We start from the raw sequence: 17,262 nt of genomic DNA, 5'->3' as shown, positions 1-17,262 counted from the left end.
GATCCTATGCACAGTTTTATAAATGAGACCCCAGATCTCAACCCAATAGAGCATCTTTGGGATGTGGTGGAACGGAAGCTTCGTGCCCTGAATGTGCATCCCACAAATCTCCATCAACTGCAAGATGCTACAGTATCCTATCAATATGGGCCAACATTTCTAAAGAATGCTTTCAGCACCTTGTTGAATCAATGCCACATAGAATTAAGGCAGTTCTGAAGGTGAAAGGTCAAACACAGTATTAGTGTAGTGTTCCTAATAATCCTTTAGGTGAGTGTATATATTCTGCTACAGTCAATTCTGAAACTAATTCAAATATATAGTTAAATATAAGTTGTACTTCATACATATTTCACTTTTGAGCTAATTTGCTACATCATTAAATTTATCTTTTTTTAAACTCTACATTCACTGTATATTTTATTGTTTAACAAAAATGTTGCCCTTTGCACTTTAAATCAATTAAGCATGCAGATTGCCATCATATTAAATCTGGACAAATTTGCATACTATATAAAAAAGATGCAGACTATGGACACAAATCTCAACTTTTATTTCAGTTTCAATGGAATCAACAACAAAGTTGTTTATTTAACAATGCATTCAATAAATACTTAAACCTGCAATTTAATATATATATGTGTGTGTATATATGTATATATCTATCAATCTATATATTTTTTTTAAACAAGACCTGAAACTCACTTCCATCTGGATAAATTAGTCACAAAAGGGATTGTTTGTGTATATATGCCAAATTTAAACATGATTTCAGTCAGTGGCTTCTACTTACGCATATATTATATCAAGCTGCCCAATACAAATAAACTATTTTATTCGACCTTATGACCAAAGTAGCAATGCAAGATACAGCCAAGAATCATCAAACCAGGTTTAAACATGTTAATTGCCTGTAAATGTTTTTTCTTACATCATGACAGATGGAAACTAAATTAGAAATAATACATTCGCTTTGTACTATACAAGAGTCTTGCACTCACATCTCAAGGCTCGCTTTCTAGGGTAGCCTCATCAAAGAGTCTGAGCAAGTTCTTTGGCTCAAAGTTGCTTTTATCGGACACATCAGTGGGAATCCAGCTTCTCTTTCCGCTGCTGGGCGAATCTGTGGGACTGCGCTGGTAGCTGTGATGAATCAGACTTGAGCTGCTGCTGGAATGGATTCTGGAGGGAGTGTGTGCACGCTGGCTGTGCCTTGGTGTGTGGGTGGAGTCGATGTGTGTGTTTGGCAGTGGCGTAGATGTACTGCCAACAGATAAGCTTGCCTGGACTCTGTACAAGTAGAAACACAGAAAATGTAGACGTACATTTAGACATACATATAGATTAAAATTTTCTGTGAATGGGTGAACCATGACAGTGATGTACAGTAATGGTAAAGCTGATGTGTTGCTAGGGTGTTCTCACTTTTTTATGAACACCATATTAAGGACTGTTCCAAGATAAAAGGTATCATGAAAACCTCAAAGATCATAAATTATTGTAAATGACTGCATTGGCTGTGGAATTAAATGATAAAAAGCACAAAGCACACCTGCTGCATTTAGTTCGGTTGAATCGCACTAGAGTTCGTTGTCTCCTTCGGTGCGGTTCGTTTGGGCAGATGTGAATGCAGCAATCACACTCGGGTGCACACCAAAAGCGGACCAAACAAGCAGAGGAGGTCTCGGTACGCTTTTAAATGAACTCTGGAGCAGTTTGTTTGCGGTGAGTAGTGATCCAACCTTGAACAGACCGAACTGCACATTTTTGGACTAAACCAGCTGCCGTAGTCAGCTGCACTGTCCATTATGTGATGAAGAAGGATGTCTGTTGACAGTTTGCACTTTTAGCATGGCAGCTCACGGACAAACTTGGAGCTGTGAGGAGGTGCGGAGCCTCATAGAAATGTGGTCTGCACTCTTAACTTTATCAGTCAAGAGCATGCTCTCTCCGCTACAACCGTTTTGCAGCACACAACCGTCTTAGCAAAATCCTAATTACAACCTCGTATATGACATTGTATCATATAATGCTCATATGGTCTATTTCTTACGGCTCGGTCTAATTCTTTCTTTTTCGCTTGTTTATCATCTTCTTTTTTTTCCTTTTACCCTTTTTTGTTTTATCAGCAGGTGCCACTCGAGAAATTGGCAGTTTAGTTTGTTTGATTACTGATATAATGGTTTATTGTGAATGTTGACATAATAAACTGTTCAACTGTATTGTATTTGTGATTTGTAATAAAAGTATTTAATGCAATGCAAATTACTACATTTATTTGGTAACACTTAAAAAAACCCAACATTTACATAGTTTAATGAATTTATATTACTCACTATAATTAAGTAATTCAAAATGTGAAATGGACATATATTATAAAATATACGTAATTACTTCATAACAGTAAATATTACAGATTTATAAAATTTACTTGATATTTTCACAACAGTGATGTTCCTTTTAAAATGAAATTTACTCGATTACTTTTATTAAATACAACCTGCTTAAATTTAAGTAACATTTACAAAATCTCCTCACGAATGTTACATTTAGAGTTAAGTAAATTTGACTTGAAACTGGAAAGTTGTACTTATTATCACAGCAGTGAAATGTACTTAGAAAAATTGAGGGCAAATTGTTACAATGATTTTATCAAAAAAATCCTACAAGCTGTATTTATCAGTGTAGGTTTATTGTCGTTTTGTTACAATATTTAGGCTATTTTCAAATGTGTCAAGTGTACCAATAAAGACAAAAACATAAGAACACACAATCTATTGAGTCAGCATAATAAAGCTGTTAAAGGGCATGCTCACATATCATGTCTTTTGTGCGTTAAAGTTAGTTATTTCAAATGTAGGTGCATGTGTGCACGCTCATAATGGAAGCAACGCGGTCTGGGTGCGACACGCTCTTTTTTTTCCAAGTGCGTCTGCCGCATTGAGATAAAAACATCTCAACTTTTCAGAATGCCGCAAGTGCACCATAAGCGCATCGTAGGTCATGCGACAAGAACCAACCCGGGATGCGTTTCCCGAAAGCATCGTTAGCCAACTATGGTCGCAAGTTCCGTCGTTATCTGCATAGTTTAACGAGTCGGTGTTTCTCGAAACCATCGTTCCAACGGACATTCGCAAACAGCATCGCAAAGTTGGGTGGTTTGAACGACAGCTCTCGACCTGTGGTTGGAGGCATCGTTTCTATATTGCATGACATTTGGACGTAATAAATCCTTATCTTGAGCATAATAAGCAAGCTGACATTCAGTACAACCGATGTCTTTTATTTAGAATACATACAAATGGAATTTACGTCTTTTAGTTTGTCAAAAGATTTAAAGTACCGTGTTTGAAGAGTGCGCATGTGTGAACGTGCTCTACTATGTAAGAACGAGCCAAATATTGAGTCTGGTAATAAAGCAAAACAACTGAGAACAATTAGAAATAGTCCACAAATGACATGTCTGTAATTTATATGAAACAAATCTAGCGTTAATTGGATCTCAAACAGTTTCATTAAAAGTAGTTATTACTCCACCACGTGCGAAATCAACGTGGTTGAACGATACTTTGCGACAATGGGTTTCAGGAAACAGTCGTGTATATCGGCAGCACTATAACACAAATATCTCGGCAGCACTATAACTTGTCATTTTTTAATGACATTATCAACCTTATTTCTTCTGATTCTTTTGATGCGTGTAGCTCATTTTTGGGATATTTTAACCTCAATTTTTACAGAGGGCACCTTTAAAAGCGCTATATAATAAAAGATGACTTGAATTGAAACCTGATTTAAAATGAAAGTCTAGAGAAATCTCTAGAAAAAATCTCTAAAAAAAGAGTAGAGTAAATTCGGTTACACTTTATTTTGCAGTACGTGTACACAGCGTAGTTAGTACTGGAATGTACTGGAAATAAAAAGTAACTACATGGGTTAATGTTAGGTTTAGGGATAGGTTCATGGTTAGAACCATGTTATAACCCAACTATTGTATTTGTTATAATAAGTACATAGTATGTACATGCAGAACAGGGCAGTAAAATAAAGTGCTATTGTAAATTCCTTAGAGAATGATGCATGAAGATCTTTCAGCAACATTTTGTTTTTAATTTGTCATCTGTGTGCATTGTACCTGTGGGTAAAGGTGGGAGAGTGTTCATGGTCGTCTGGAGGGAACACACAGTTATGAATGGGGCTTTCGGAGTCAAAGTGAAGGTTGCTTACATCTGCGTCCCTCTCCCACCTCTCTCTTGGAGGAGTACAGGTTGATGAGGACTCATAGCCCGAGGTAAACAGCAGATTGAGAGAAGATATACAATTCCAACTGGCTGTAAGAAGGGACTGTAGGAGGAAAAAAAAAACCTGTTTAACAATGCAAGGTCTGTTCACACCAAGAATAATATATTAATAATAATAATTAATATAGCTGCAAGCAGTGATTAAGGGCGGGGCCAAGCACACTAACTGTAAAAAAATACTAATTAAAAACATCTATAGATGATTATAGGCGAAATGGTTGAACAATCATAAATACAACCACTTGTAATATGATTTCATTGCCAATCACTTTTGACCAATAGGTGGCGCTATCACCAAATTGATGTGGTCTGGTCAGTGGGGGCTGTGGAGTGAAAATGACACAAAATTTGGTGTCAACATAGCAAAGCCCCTCAGATTCAGTTTGGCATCATGCAATCAAATTAGTTGATACATTAAATGATAATAGTTCAAAATTAAATATTTTTTGCTGGCATGGTCCGAAGATGATCTGAGTGAATCTTGTGAATATCGGACCAATGATCTAGGAGGAGTTCAAAAAAGTAGTTTTATAATGCAATTATTAATAATTGGTATCACTGTTCTCGGAATGACTGAAGGAATTTATTAAGACAAAAGTATTCGAAAGCTATTGGTATTGATTTTTTTTTTTTCATTATAATTTTTGACTATAAGGTGGCACTGTACCGAATATTATGTTTCCAAATGAACACATAGATAAACCACTTAAGAAGACCAGGACCACAAGGGATGTTTTTGCATTTTAATTTCTTCTCCAGGTGGTGAAAACTGAAAGGATACACAACATGCTCTTAGAAAAACTAATCTCTACACAGACCAAAATAAAAGTCATACATCGGTGCTTTAAAATGCATTTTTCAACTAGACAATACAAAAATACATTACTTAAGATCCTTATAAACACGTAAAATTTAGATTTCACTGGTTTTCTAAATCCACAACTAATCACTAACACTGTACCACAACATTTTACATTTCTTAAGTTTCAAATAACAATGACTCTGAATTTCATCCATTAATCGAACTTTCATAGTGCATAGTTCCGCAGCGAAATGTTCTCATTTGGTTACATTCTGTTATGGAATATTTGGGGTTTTTTTTATTGCATATTTTGTGTGTTTTATCACATCCATTATGCAGGTACAATGCAAGTTTATATTTTGCACATAGTTGTACATTAGCAGGAATGTTGCACAATATGGATGTGAAAGCATTTATAATTAGCCTATGTGACAATAACATTTGTTTTGGTTAAAATCAACAAATAATCGTGATAATTAATCGTAATTTCAATATTGATCAAAATAATCGTAGTAAGCAAGATTGTGGCCAAAACTGGCACTGCAATCAATTTCAAATGACTGTAGAATAGTGCATTGTTGTAGCCTCTTTTTTTGTTTTAGCCTCCACTAAACATTTGTATCACCTTTAAAGGAGCAGTTCACTTTTATAAAAACTTTTGCTGATAATTTACTCACCCCCATGTCACCCAAGATGTCCACGTCTTTCTTTCTTCAGTCGAAAAGAAATAAAGGTTTTTGATGAAAACATTCCAGGATTTTCTCCATATAATGCACTTCAATGGGAACCAAACGGTTCAAGGTCCAAAAGACACTTTCAGTGCAAACTGTTCAAAGGGCTTTAAACGACACCAGGCGATGAATAAGGGTCTTATCAAGCGAAACGATCGCTCATTTAATAAATAAATAACAAAGTTTAAGTTTTATAAGCTCAAATGCTCGCCTTGCTCTGTTCCGTGATGCGCGTTCGTGACTCTCCTGTTCAAACTCGTTCATCAAAATGAACAAATCTTTTTCCGAGTCATTTGGTTAATTCAATGAATGAAACGAACGAATTGACTCGGAAAAAGATTTGTTCATTTTGATGAACGAGTTCGAACAGGAGAGTCACGAACGCGCATCACAGAACAGAGCAAGGCGAGCATTTGAGCTTATAAAACTTAAACTTTGTTATTTATTTATTAAATGAGCGATCGTTTCGCTTGATAAGACTCTTATTCATCGTCTGGTGTCGTTTAAAGCCCTTTGAACAGTTTGCACTGAAACTGTCTTTTGGACCTTGAAGCGTTTGGTTTCCAATAAAGTCCATTATATGGAGAAAATCCTGGAATGTTTTCATCAAAAACCTTCATTTCTTTTCGACTGAAGAAAGAAAGACGTGGACATCTTGGATGACGGATGACATGGGGGTGAGTAAATTATCAGCAAAAGTTTTTTTTAAAGTGAACTACTCCTTTAAATCAGTTGATCCGATTTACGTTTGGCCTAACGAGCTTCAGCAGATACATTTTTGTTTTTTATATTTATGTGGAGTTTGTGCTGGAGGCAGGTCATTTTTTGGTGTTATCAGACTCCATATCATTAGCTGCAGTGCCTGTATAGACTGTATATAAAAGGAGAGAGGCTCGGGAACGCGCATGCACGTCACATCACATGGATTTTGCAGAAAATCTGACCCGGAGACTTCACATAGAAACAGGAATACTGGCCTTCAGAGGTAATAGCAAAACCCGACAAGTGGATCATTGTAATGTGTGATTACAACCCCTTCACACACAGGCAATAAAAAAGGATTCATTTTAGAAGAAAAATTCCATATAGCACCTTTTTGAATTGAATCGGAAATCGAATCGGGACTTCTGTATAAATACCCAGCCCTATAAATATGATATATAATATGTTTTAAAGTAAAATAAATGTTTAGACATGATTTTATTAAAATTTCTGGATAGTTTATGAAGTGTTTAAAGTAAAATACTGCCTCGTCAAATAAGCTTTGGTTTGTGAATTTCTGCTCAGATGTGTAGATGTTTTGAATGTGCTGAACAATAAGTTTCATCACTCATCATTCATTTGGTACAAGAAAAACAGGAAGAACCAGCAAGTCCGTTGACCCCAGAGGGTTAACTTAATATAGAGCTAATATCCCAGATAAATCCACATGAATGAGCAGGGAAACACAGGGTTTCTGCAGTTTTCTTCACATCACATTTCTGCGTGTGACTTAATAAAAATCAGCATACTTATCAAAAATCCTTTGTGTGCCTACCTGGAAGTTTGTATCTTACACATGCACTGTATCATAAGAAGTCAGGGCGGAGCACCCGGCTAACGTAACACCATTTGGCAAATTAAGCTAATTTTCCACCTCCCCTTTTGTAAAACAATTTTTTTTACCGTTTAGGGATCCATTCAGCCAAACTCCAGGTCTGGCAGTACCACTTTTACCATAGCTTAACGTAATTCATAGTATGACAACAAAACTAAGGGTGGAATAGTACACAGAAGTCACTATTCGGATCACGGTTTGGTACGATTTCGGTACAATGGAGTGCAAAGCAAAACAGAAATATAGAAGGCATTTTTATAAATGTCTTAAGCCTTGTATTTTTCAAATAATTTTTATTAATAAAGGCATAGAACCAGTTCATTTATAGTGCACTGCCACTGATAGAAGTTTTACATCATTTGTTTATTAATTAAATTAATTAAAAGATAAAAATACCTTGAGATATGTTTGGTAATAGTACCTGAATGAATTTAAAATTAATTTGCTATATTTCTGATCAATATATTTGTTTTCTTTTTTTTCTAACTTTATTCTCATGAGAATTATAAATACTTGATTTCCTACCAACTTCTTTTTTTTAATCAATGTGTAACCTAAAAATAAACAGCTCTGTTTTGAGGACAAGAAATGAAAACCAATGTGATATAATGAATGTCCAAACGATGAAACACACAGACTGTTTTAAAAAGGGGTTAGATAAATATGTTTTTCTTTTAAAACTGTGTGTGTGTGTTGTAGGTTACTTTGACAAGAGTTTACAGTGTGACTAGGGATGGGACGGTATGAAAATTTCATATCACGATTATAGTGTCCAAAATAATCGTGATTTTCAATATTATCACGGTTTTGTAAAAAATTTATGAAAGTGCTCAAAAAGAACTGATGCTCACACTGAAAACATTTCAACAAGTTTTATAATTGAAAATCAACAAACAACAAATAAAACAAGCCTCTCTATGCAGTTTTTAAGCAAGATTCTATAGACCCTTTTACAGCTGGTAAACATGGTGACGTTTTTTTGTGGGCGGAGCTTAGGTGGAGGCAGAAAGATCCGTCAGGCCGCTTCACTAACGCTAGTTAGCAAGGATTGTTAGCTTGTTTTTTAACAATGACTGGAGAAAATCCGATATTATCTTAATGTGTAAGCTCACTCACTGTCCAGGACTGTGATTGTTATTTCCAAAAGTTATTTTTAATAGTTTTTTGTAAAACCCAAAATATGACCACACCTCAGATTTGGTCATCTTAAAAGGCTGAAAAACCTCCTGAGCACGGTCACTGCCTTCCACCATTCCTTCTCGAATAGTAATTTAAAAAAATATTGCGTGCTGCGCGCCTGCGTCAGACTGGCCGACAGGATTCAGTGAGTTATTAATATCACGATAATCAAACACGGTTTTAATGATAATTAAATTTTAAACGATAATACTAACCGTCAGTACATTTTATCACGGTTTATCGTGAAACCGGTTATCGTCCCATCCCTAAGTGTGACAAAAGCATAATGTTGTGTTTTATTGCAAGTATAGGCCTGCCCTACACAAATATAAGTAAACACTTTGCACACTGAATGATGTCCTGTATTAATAAAATGACGGAGTATGTTTTTATGTCTCCACTGTTCAATCGTGCACACGTCTCTCTCTCTCTCTCTCTCTCACTCACACACACACACACACAGTTCGATAACGCCCGCGAGCACACGCATGTACACGTGAGAATCAAATTTAATGCTTTTTAATGTCTTTTAAGGCCTTAAAGGTATAGTGGAGGATTTACTTTTTCCGGGTGGGTAGTCTATACAATTGGTCCACCTAAGTGTCAATCATGCTGGTGATATGTTTACGTAAGGCCGTCGTACGTGCTCATCCCTATGTAGTTTTCACTTTCAGGTGTATTATGTCGGAGTTATAACTCCGTATACGGTTTCAGCCATTCCTTTGAAAATGGCTGAGGGTCGAAAGAGAAAAAATTTATACGAAGTGTATGATAAGCAGAGAAAGAGCGCAGAATATAGAAACAAGACCAGAGTGATTTTGGGTGAATATCACACACTGGCGTGCGCTAAAAGCACAGATTGGGCTTCTCACTGATGCCGAGGGCGGGTCTTATTTAAAATTCGGAAAGATCCTTCGCTATACCTTTAATTTTCGCAAAATCCATTTAAGGACTTAATGCTTTTTAATGCCCCGTGGAAACCCTGTAACTTCACCTTTTTTGTAAACTGGATATATACACACAGAAATTATGTAATGCTTACCTGAAACCAGTTGAATGAGGATAGAAAGCTCTCAATGATGCAGAGGGAAACCTGCCGTCTCCACTTGCGTTTACACACTGTGGGCAGAGAGAGCAGCTGCTGTGCTGTGGCTCTTTTACAGGGATCTGGGATTAGCATAAGATGTAGGATATACTGCATGTCTTCTGATAGCCCTGAAACACACATAAAACACATAAACAAATGCTAGCATGTAGGGCAACTGTTTGGGGAAAAAAAATTGGCATGTAAGATTCTGGATCTGTGTATTAGGTCTTAAAGTGACAGCAGTCCAATATAGCGGTCACCAATCACATTAAATCATTTACAATGCAAAATTACAACTGCAATAAATAATGTTATGAGATTAATGTTTTAAATAAATTTCTGAATATACAAATAAGAAAAGTTAGGACGTCAATGACACAGATTACTTTAAAACGCTAAATCATTCAGTAACTGAGTGTTGCTTTGAGAAAGCGCAATAGTTTTGCTTTGATTTTTGTTAGGAACTATTACATACATTACACAAATAGTACAAAATGAGTCAACGTTGGGTCTAAGATGTAAGTAACTTAATATTAACTACTTGTTTATTGAACTATAAAACCAATGTAACATTTGCAATCGTGATAATATTCAGCAAAACACCCCCCTTGGTTGTGTAATGAATATTACTTAACTATATCATGTTATAAATAAACTAAACATTTAGAATTTTTACCTCAGTATGTTTCTCAACGTGTGCTGTTACGCTCATTTGTTTCGATTTCTCCACAAAAGTCTCTCACAAAGAGAATTAAAATGAGTATGAGCCTCAACAGTGTGACCTTGTTACCAGAAAATGTTCATTATCAATCACTGTTTACACAGAATGTGTAAAAAAAAAAAATCAGAATCATTCTTGTTTCGATTCTTCCCAAGTTATTTTTTAGTCACTGAAGTTTTACGACCCCAAAAAGAATGTGCAGGGAATTGTGACTCTCACTTAAAGGAGCTGTATGCAAGATTATGGCCAAAACTGGTACTGCAATCACTTTCAAATGACTATAGAACGGTGTATTGTTGTAGCCTCTTTTTTGTTTTAGCCTCCACTAGACATTTGTATCACCTTTAAATCACCTTTCTTTCCCTTTCTGTCATTCAGTTTAGAGTTCAGGAGATTGTCTTGAGCAGGACCACACCCCTAAATGCATTGAAGCAACTGTCATGTTATTGGTTGATTAGATAATTGCATTAATGAGAAATTGAACAGGTGTTCCTAATAATCCCTTAGGTGAGTGTATAACCACCATGTGATAAATGTATCAACATGTATCTAATTTTCCATTTCATGATTTTCCTTTCATGTGGATTGGCCTATCTCTCTCTTCTAAACTATTTTGGTCTGAAACATGACTTGCATATTATGGTTAACCAAAATCATATTTGTAACATATTTAATCTATAATCTCCAATCAACCCCCATTTCTTAATTTACATTACATTTTGCTAACTTTATGACACATTAGTATTATAAGAATCTTGAAGATCATTTTCTTAAACACCCAATGAAATTAAACATTCAAATGCCCTGCTCTGAAGGGTCGTAAAAATCTCCCTCCAAAAGGGCCACTTCTTATTGGCCCACACACCTCCAGAAGATGTGACAGCTTCATGCTTTAAAAATCACTGATCACAAGATCAGTTCTCTTACTCTCTTTCCACTTTCTTACTGTCTAGGTCCTTACTGAGAAGTCCTAATGTGAAGATGATGCTGAACTAGAAGTCCCTCAAGGACTCCAAAGCTTGTGCCAGGCTGCGGCCTTGTCTTTCCATTCACCAAATATTCTCTGACTCCCACTGTTTCTCTCTCATCAAGACCACATCAGCAAAGATCAACTGGAGCCATTAATTCAAGTTGTAAAAATGTATTGTTCACTCAATGTGTTGATGTTAGATAACACATTAAAGCTACACAGTGTGATTTTTACCCCCATCTAGCGGTGAAAAGTATATGTATATGACCATCCAGTGAATATTAGTTTCTGTTCCTCTCAATTCCAATTTCGTTTTAACTCCTACGGTGGCCAATGTAGTCCAAGATTAACATCACTTCCAGTTCGACCTCGTCCATGAGTGTCAACTCAAACGTAAATGCGAAAGGCGAAGCTTGAATTAACGGGTATGTCCCTCTTTGGCTAATGTACATTCAAGATGGAGGGTCAACATGGCGACCGACATTTGAACACCTTACCGTATGTATTTTCAATGGCATATTATACACTCTCGAGAATACTTTATTACTTGAACGAAGTAAATATACATTAATGAGCACATATATTTTTGAAAGAACTAAGTGTTTTTAGCTAAGAATAAACTAAAAGAGTTACACAGTGTAGCTTTAAGTAATGTTAATGAATGGTGTCTTGTAGTGTTACCAAACAATACAGGAGATAAAACGTGTTGTATTTGACTTGACTGCACTTTTATTCAATCCAAAACTGTGTTCATATTTAATTCATGCACTGAGACGAGAGAGGTATGCATCAACTCATCTTAGTTAAAGGAATAACATGGTTTAATATGAAAAAACGGTGGAGTATCACTTTAAAGTCCCTAAACGTATCAAGAACATTTTCAGCAATTCACTTAGCCACATGAAATGATAATGTACAGTACCATTTGTGAATTCTGCAGGTAAGTGACCCTTTCGGAGCTGCTGCCAGCCATCTTCTCCTTTAGGAACTTCAATGTTACAGGCCAACTCCAGGATGGAAACACCCAAACTAGAAGAGAAGAGAAGACTTTATACAATACATGATACTTTATAAATATCACAAAATACCTAATCTGATTCTAACCATTGACATTTAAATATAAACCAGTTAACATTCACTAACCTAAAGATGTCTGCAGCAGTCCCATACTCTCCTCTCAATAGCTCAGGGGCCATATATCTGGGGTCTCCTTCCCGTAAATCATCATCCATCTTCATTTCTCTCTTTTCCTCTACCACTTGATTTTGGACATCTCTAGGAAGCTTGATCAACAAGCCAAAATCTCCAAGTTTGAGCCGTCCAGCCTTTGTAATAAAAATATTTGCTGGTTTGATGTCCATATGGGCAAACCCATGAGTGTGCAAGTGGTCGAGCGCTGACAGCATGTCACATAGATATGTCCAGGCACTTGTCTCATCTGATACAACACAAAACACACACACATTCATCTTGAGTAAGTTATATTTGCAATGCAATGCAAAAAAATGCAATGTTTTAATATAAACCAGTCTTTTGTTGCGGTCATTGGTTAGAGAGTTTTTCTTGTGTAGTTTGCTGTATACCAGTGTGAAATGACGTTTCCTCAGCATATAGCTGTAGGCTGGTACAGCAGAGTTCAGTCTGGATGTAGAGGTGACCAGCCTCCTCCCAAGCTGCAATGAAGCCCAGCACGTAAGGGTGTGGCAGTAGTCTCTCGTGATTCCAAGCCTCAGTAATGCTTTTTGCTCGTTCAGCCTCACCACGGAATCGCTGCACTGAACGCTTGACAGCGTACTGGCAACCGTCCAAAAGACTCACCACCTGACAGACAAAAATGAATAAATAAATACATTTATAATATAGCACTTTTAGATGCAACTGTACCGTCAGGGTGCTTTACAGTGGGATCAGGGCAGGGGTCTCTCCTCAACCACCACCACACACACCAGCTTTAGGTGGAGAAGAGAATAAAGCCAATTCAATGGGAGGGGATTATTAGGAGACCATGACAGATAAGAGCCAATGAGGGAATTCGGCTAGGACACCGGGGTTACAACCATACACTTTACGAGACGTGTCATGGGATGTTTTATGACGACAGAGAGGACTGTAATTTGAAGAACATCTGAAAAAACATATTATCATTAGAGTATTCATTGGTGATCTTGAAACATCACCATTATCTGAAATCTATCATGTATAAATGTATGAATCAGTTTCAGAAAACATCCGCGGTGTACCTTTACTTCAGTGAATCAAGTGTAGTTATTTTGAAAAAATCATTTGTTACTTAACATTTTTTTAAACCAATTTTGTGTAAAAATGCAGAGGCATTGGGCAGAAAAAGATGGTGGCTGATATTACTTCTCACTAGAAATAGTATGAATAGGAATGGTGGTAGTATGCTATTCCACATAAACCCTTAGAAGGCATTTAGCATGTCTCACCTTGAAAACCTCACCAAAGGAACCTCGTCCAATAAGGCCCAGGTTGGTAAAGCACTGGCTGAAAAAAGACTCCAGTCGAGACGGGTCGTACACAGAGCGAGGAGGGGGCGACTCTATAAGGGAGCGTGACAGGGGCGTCCATGGAGTGGGGTGATGGAGAAACACTCGACTGAGCGGGGGGCATCCTTTAGATGGTGGCCGTGGCGGTAAAGAATGAGATAATGGCCGTGGAGGAGACAGGGAGGAAGATGATGAGGAAGAGAAGGGAGGTCTCCGTTTCTTTAGGGAAAAGGACTGCTGGGCATGAGAGAAGTGGGTAGGCAGAGGGAGAGGGGTGGTGACCACTGATGTCTGATAAGAAGACGACATAGGACATGTACAGTCAGTTATTCTAATGTAAATGTAGGCTTGATAAATTTTCAGATGATACTTTAAATTATGGAATTGTGAAAGCTGACTGCTCATCCAGATGCTCCACATCAATATGCACTAACCTATAACAGAAAAGAAGGTGGGGTGTTTAATATTATGACTGAAATATAATTTATGACATAAAATACACAAATTAAGAAAACAATACCAAAACAAATATATAGCAACCATCAATAACTAAGTTGACAATACTACTATGTCAGATGGTAACGTACTGTGATATACACCATTGCACTGAATATACCATTAACATTACCAAAACGTGGCAATACCATGGAATTTTTGTTAGCTACAAATGATTTCAAGACAAAACAAAGTCTCGTCTTGATGATTACCATAACGGTAACTTAGCTAACTTAACCGCATTGGTTAATTTACTTTTTAATAGTCGACGGAACACCAGCACAGTAAGCTACGCATGCATACACCACAGAATACAATGTACAGGGAAAATCTACATGGTTTTACCATCTCATTTGTCGTACTAGACCCGACAAAATAAAAATAAAACAGTAACTTAAGTTAACGTTACAGGGTTCTCAAGTTTGAGCAAAAGCTTGGAGTGAGATCACACGCGGTTAGGGGAGGAGCCATAATGAAGCCCCGCCCCACCCATCCCCGCCCCCAATTTTACCCATTGTTCATAATTAACTAGAACAAATTAAAATTATAACAATTAGTAAATCTGATAAATGACAGAGCAATTCATCACATCAAATACTCTTTAATGCAGTATTACAAATATAGCTAACCAAAAATATAACAAATTGCTCCAAACAGTTTCAAACAAATCTTTAAAAATTGCATTTTGATTTTTGAATGCGTCTTCTATCTAGACGAATGATTTATTGTGTGGTGGGACACTGAGAACAAATGGACAGATTAGAGTGCACCACCTCTTCCACTGTCTCCTCCTCTAATCTGGCAACCTTTTTAGGGGGCTTACCCTTTGGTGCCCAAAATGACAAGATATCTTGCTTTTTTCCTGACATCTTTGAAAAATACAAATGCAACATTATGACAATGATTAAATATTACCCAGAGAGCAATCTGCTGTAATACATCCTTAATGTAACTAGAAAGACTATTAATATTACAGTATAATATAATTTAAAATAAAATCAGTAAATCTTCATTCCTTTCCATACCCACTAACATTTCTCTTAGACCCCGTTTACACCTGGTATTAAAATGCGATCTGTATCCAGATAAGTTATCCGGATAATAAAAAACGCATGTTAATGCAAGGTGTAAACGCGTTGTGATCGGTCGTGATCGGATCTGCCTGACCACATCTGGAGGTAGTCTGGCTCGCATTGTGTCCGGATCTTTACTAGGTGTAAACGCAATCTGGTTGTTGAAACCACATATGTATATTTTACTCCTCCCAAAAATGCTAAAAAATAAACGAGTGAGAGCGTGTTATATAGGCTATATGTCATGTTATAGCCTAGTCAGATGCGACACGCATCACCGCAGATGAGCAGCTGAGCGTCTATTCAACGTGCAAACATCGCAAATAAAAGTGAAAGTAAGTCACAGACGCAGTTAACACATCTTCAAGTAAAGAAACGAAATTATCTTACCAGGCCTGTTGCCACTCTCTCTTATTGATGTCTCTGATTTGGAAATTAGCTGATGATCAATAAAATGCCGCTCAGATCTGTTGCTTTTGGTGGCGTGCAATCCAATAAATCTGCATATAACGCAGGAGGTGAAGATCGGATTTATATCCGTTTTGCAAAAACACATTTATGTGGCCAGGTGTAAATGGAATCAGTACTTATTATCCGGATAACTTATCTGGATACAGATCGCATACCAGGTGTAAACGGGGTCTTTGTTTCAGATAACATAAGATAGCCAAACTGAGCCTGGTTGCAAAGTAGTTGTAGAGTTTTTGACTGCATCAATAATAATGTACGATGGGCTATTAAATGTTCTAGCCCAAAAATGTTAGACGAGCTTCTTCCAACTTCTTCTCCATCACGACACATGTGTTCGCGCGATGTTGTTGGTTACCTAGTAACGAACGTAAGGTGGCCGAGGATGTTCCGTCCATTTCCGTGTGTTCGCGCTACTGAATGGCATGTCATGTATAGATCAGTGGTGCACGCAGCGCGCATATATGTTGCCTAGTAACGAACGCAATCTGGCGGAGATACGCGCTGGCGGCAGGAAACTTCACTTTGTTTGCCTGCGCCTCGTATACAACGTTAGAAAGCTTTCAGCCAGGACAACTTGTTGGCATTGCCTTTTCAGCGTGAGAAATACACAGTGTGGCGTGTGAGCGTGTGAACCGGTCGAAATGAGTGTGTCTCACGGCCAATGCGTGAGACTTGAGAACCCTGACGTTACTTTGTGGAACAAATTAAACTATACATCTCGTACCATGAATGATCATTCAGGAGAATATTTCAAATAATATTGCATTATGTGCTACAGTAACGTTACATCGATAACGTTAGATAATACAACAATTGGCAGTCTCCGATTACGTGCCATCAGATAAAAAAGAAGTTGAGATGATATAAAATGACCCTTTCAGAAAGTAAACATAAAAAATGCGGAAGGGATCTTCCGTCACAAATAAAGTTATCTATAATGTTTCTGAAAAGTCACATACCTACATTTTGTGTTGCTCTTGGTTGGTATTCAAATATCCATTTATTTTAATCAATCAAAGTAAGTTATATTATTATGAATCATATCTCGCGCCATACGCGTTCAAATACTTCATGGGCGGGCGATGACGTACCACCGTGAGCGTTCTCGGTGCATTGTGGGATAGTGGAGAGTTCTTCTACTTCTCGCTCGCTCTCGCTGTCTCTCTCTCCCTTTTTATTTTGCTCAAACAAGACTGAGCTTACATTAAATCATCACATCACAATATACCAACATACCCAACAGTAAGTAAGTTAAAGACAAAGGGGGAAAGAAAGAAAGAAAGAAAGAAAGAAAGAAAGAAAGAAAGAAAGAAAGAAAGAAAGAAAGA

General features: G+C 37.1%; 1 protein-coding gene across 2 annotated transcripts; it reads right to left on the bottom strand.

Annotated features, from left to right (window-relative positions):
- Positions 1 to 530: 530 nt before the first annotated feature.
- On the bottom strand, positions 531 to 17,054 carry pkmyt1 (protein kinase, membrane associated tyrosine/threonine 1). Of its 2 annotated transcripts, none has more exons than XM_039685301.2 (8): positions 16,894 to 17,054; positions 13,836 to 14,329; positions 12,972 to 13,209; positions 12,532 to 12,826; positions 12,311 to 12,417; positions 9,653 to 9,825; positions 4,136 to 4,344; positions 531 to 1,290 (listed from the first exon to the last, which is right to left on the bottom strand). In XM_039685301.2, the coding sequence occupies exons 2-8, from the start codon at positions 14,313 to 14,315 to the stop codon at positions 1,005 to 1,007; spliced, it is 1,788 nt and encodes a 595-aa protein (XP_039541235.2). In that variant the 5' UTR covers positions 14,316 to 14,329; positions 16,894 to 17,054; the 3' UTR covers positions 531 to 1,004. The 2 variants fall into 2 exon arrangements, with proteins under 2 accessions (XP_039541235.2, XP_039541234.2); XM_039685300.2 differs by having other exon boundaries at positions 16,898 to 17,054.
- Positions 17,055 to 17,262: the final 208 nt, after the last annotated feature.

This window comes from Pimephales promelas, chromosome 17, assembly GCF_988280905.1.
Source record: "Pimephales promelas chromosome 17, fPimPro1.hap1.1, whole genome shotgun sequence".
In the NCBI taxonomy this organism is placed as follows: domain Eukaryota; kingdom Metazoa; phylum Chordata; class Actinopteri; order Cypriniformes; family Leuciscidae; genus Pimephales; species Pimephales promelas.
Note: the sequence above shows the minus strand (reverse complement) of the source record. Positions and strands in the feature narration are given on the sequence as shown.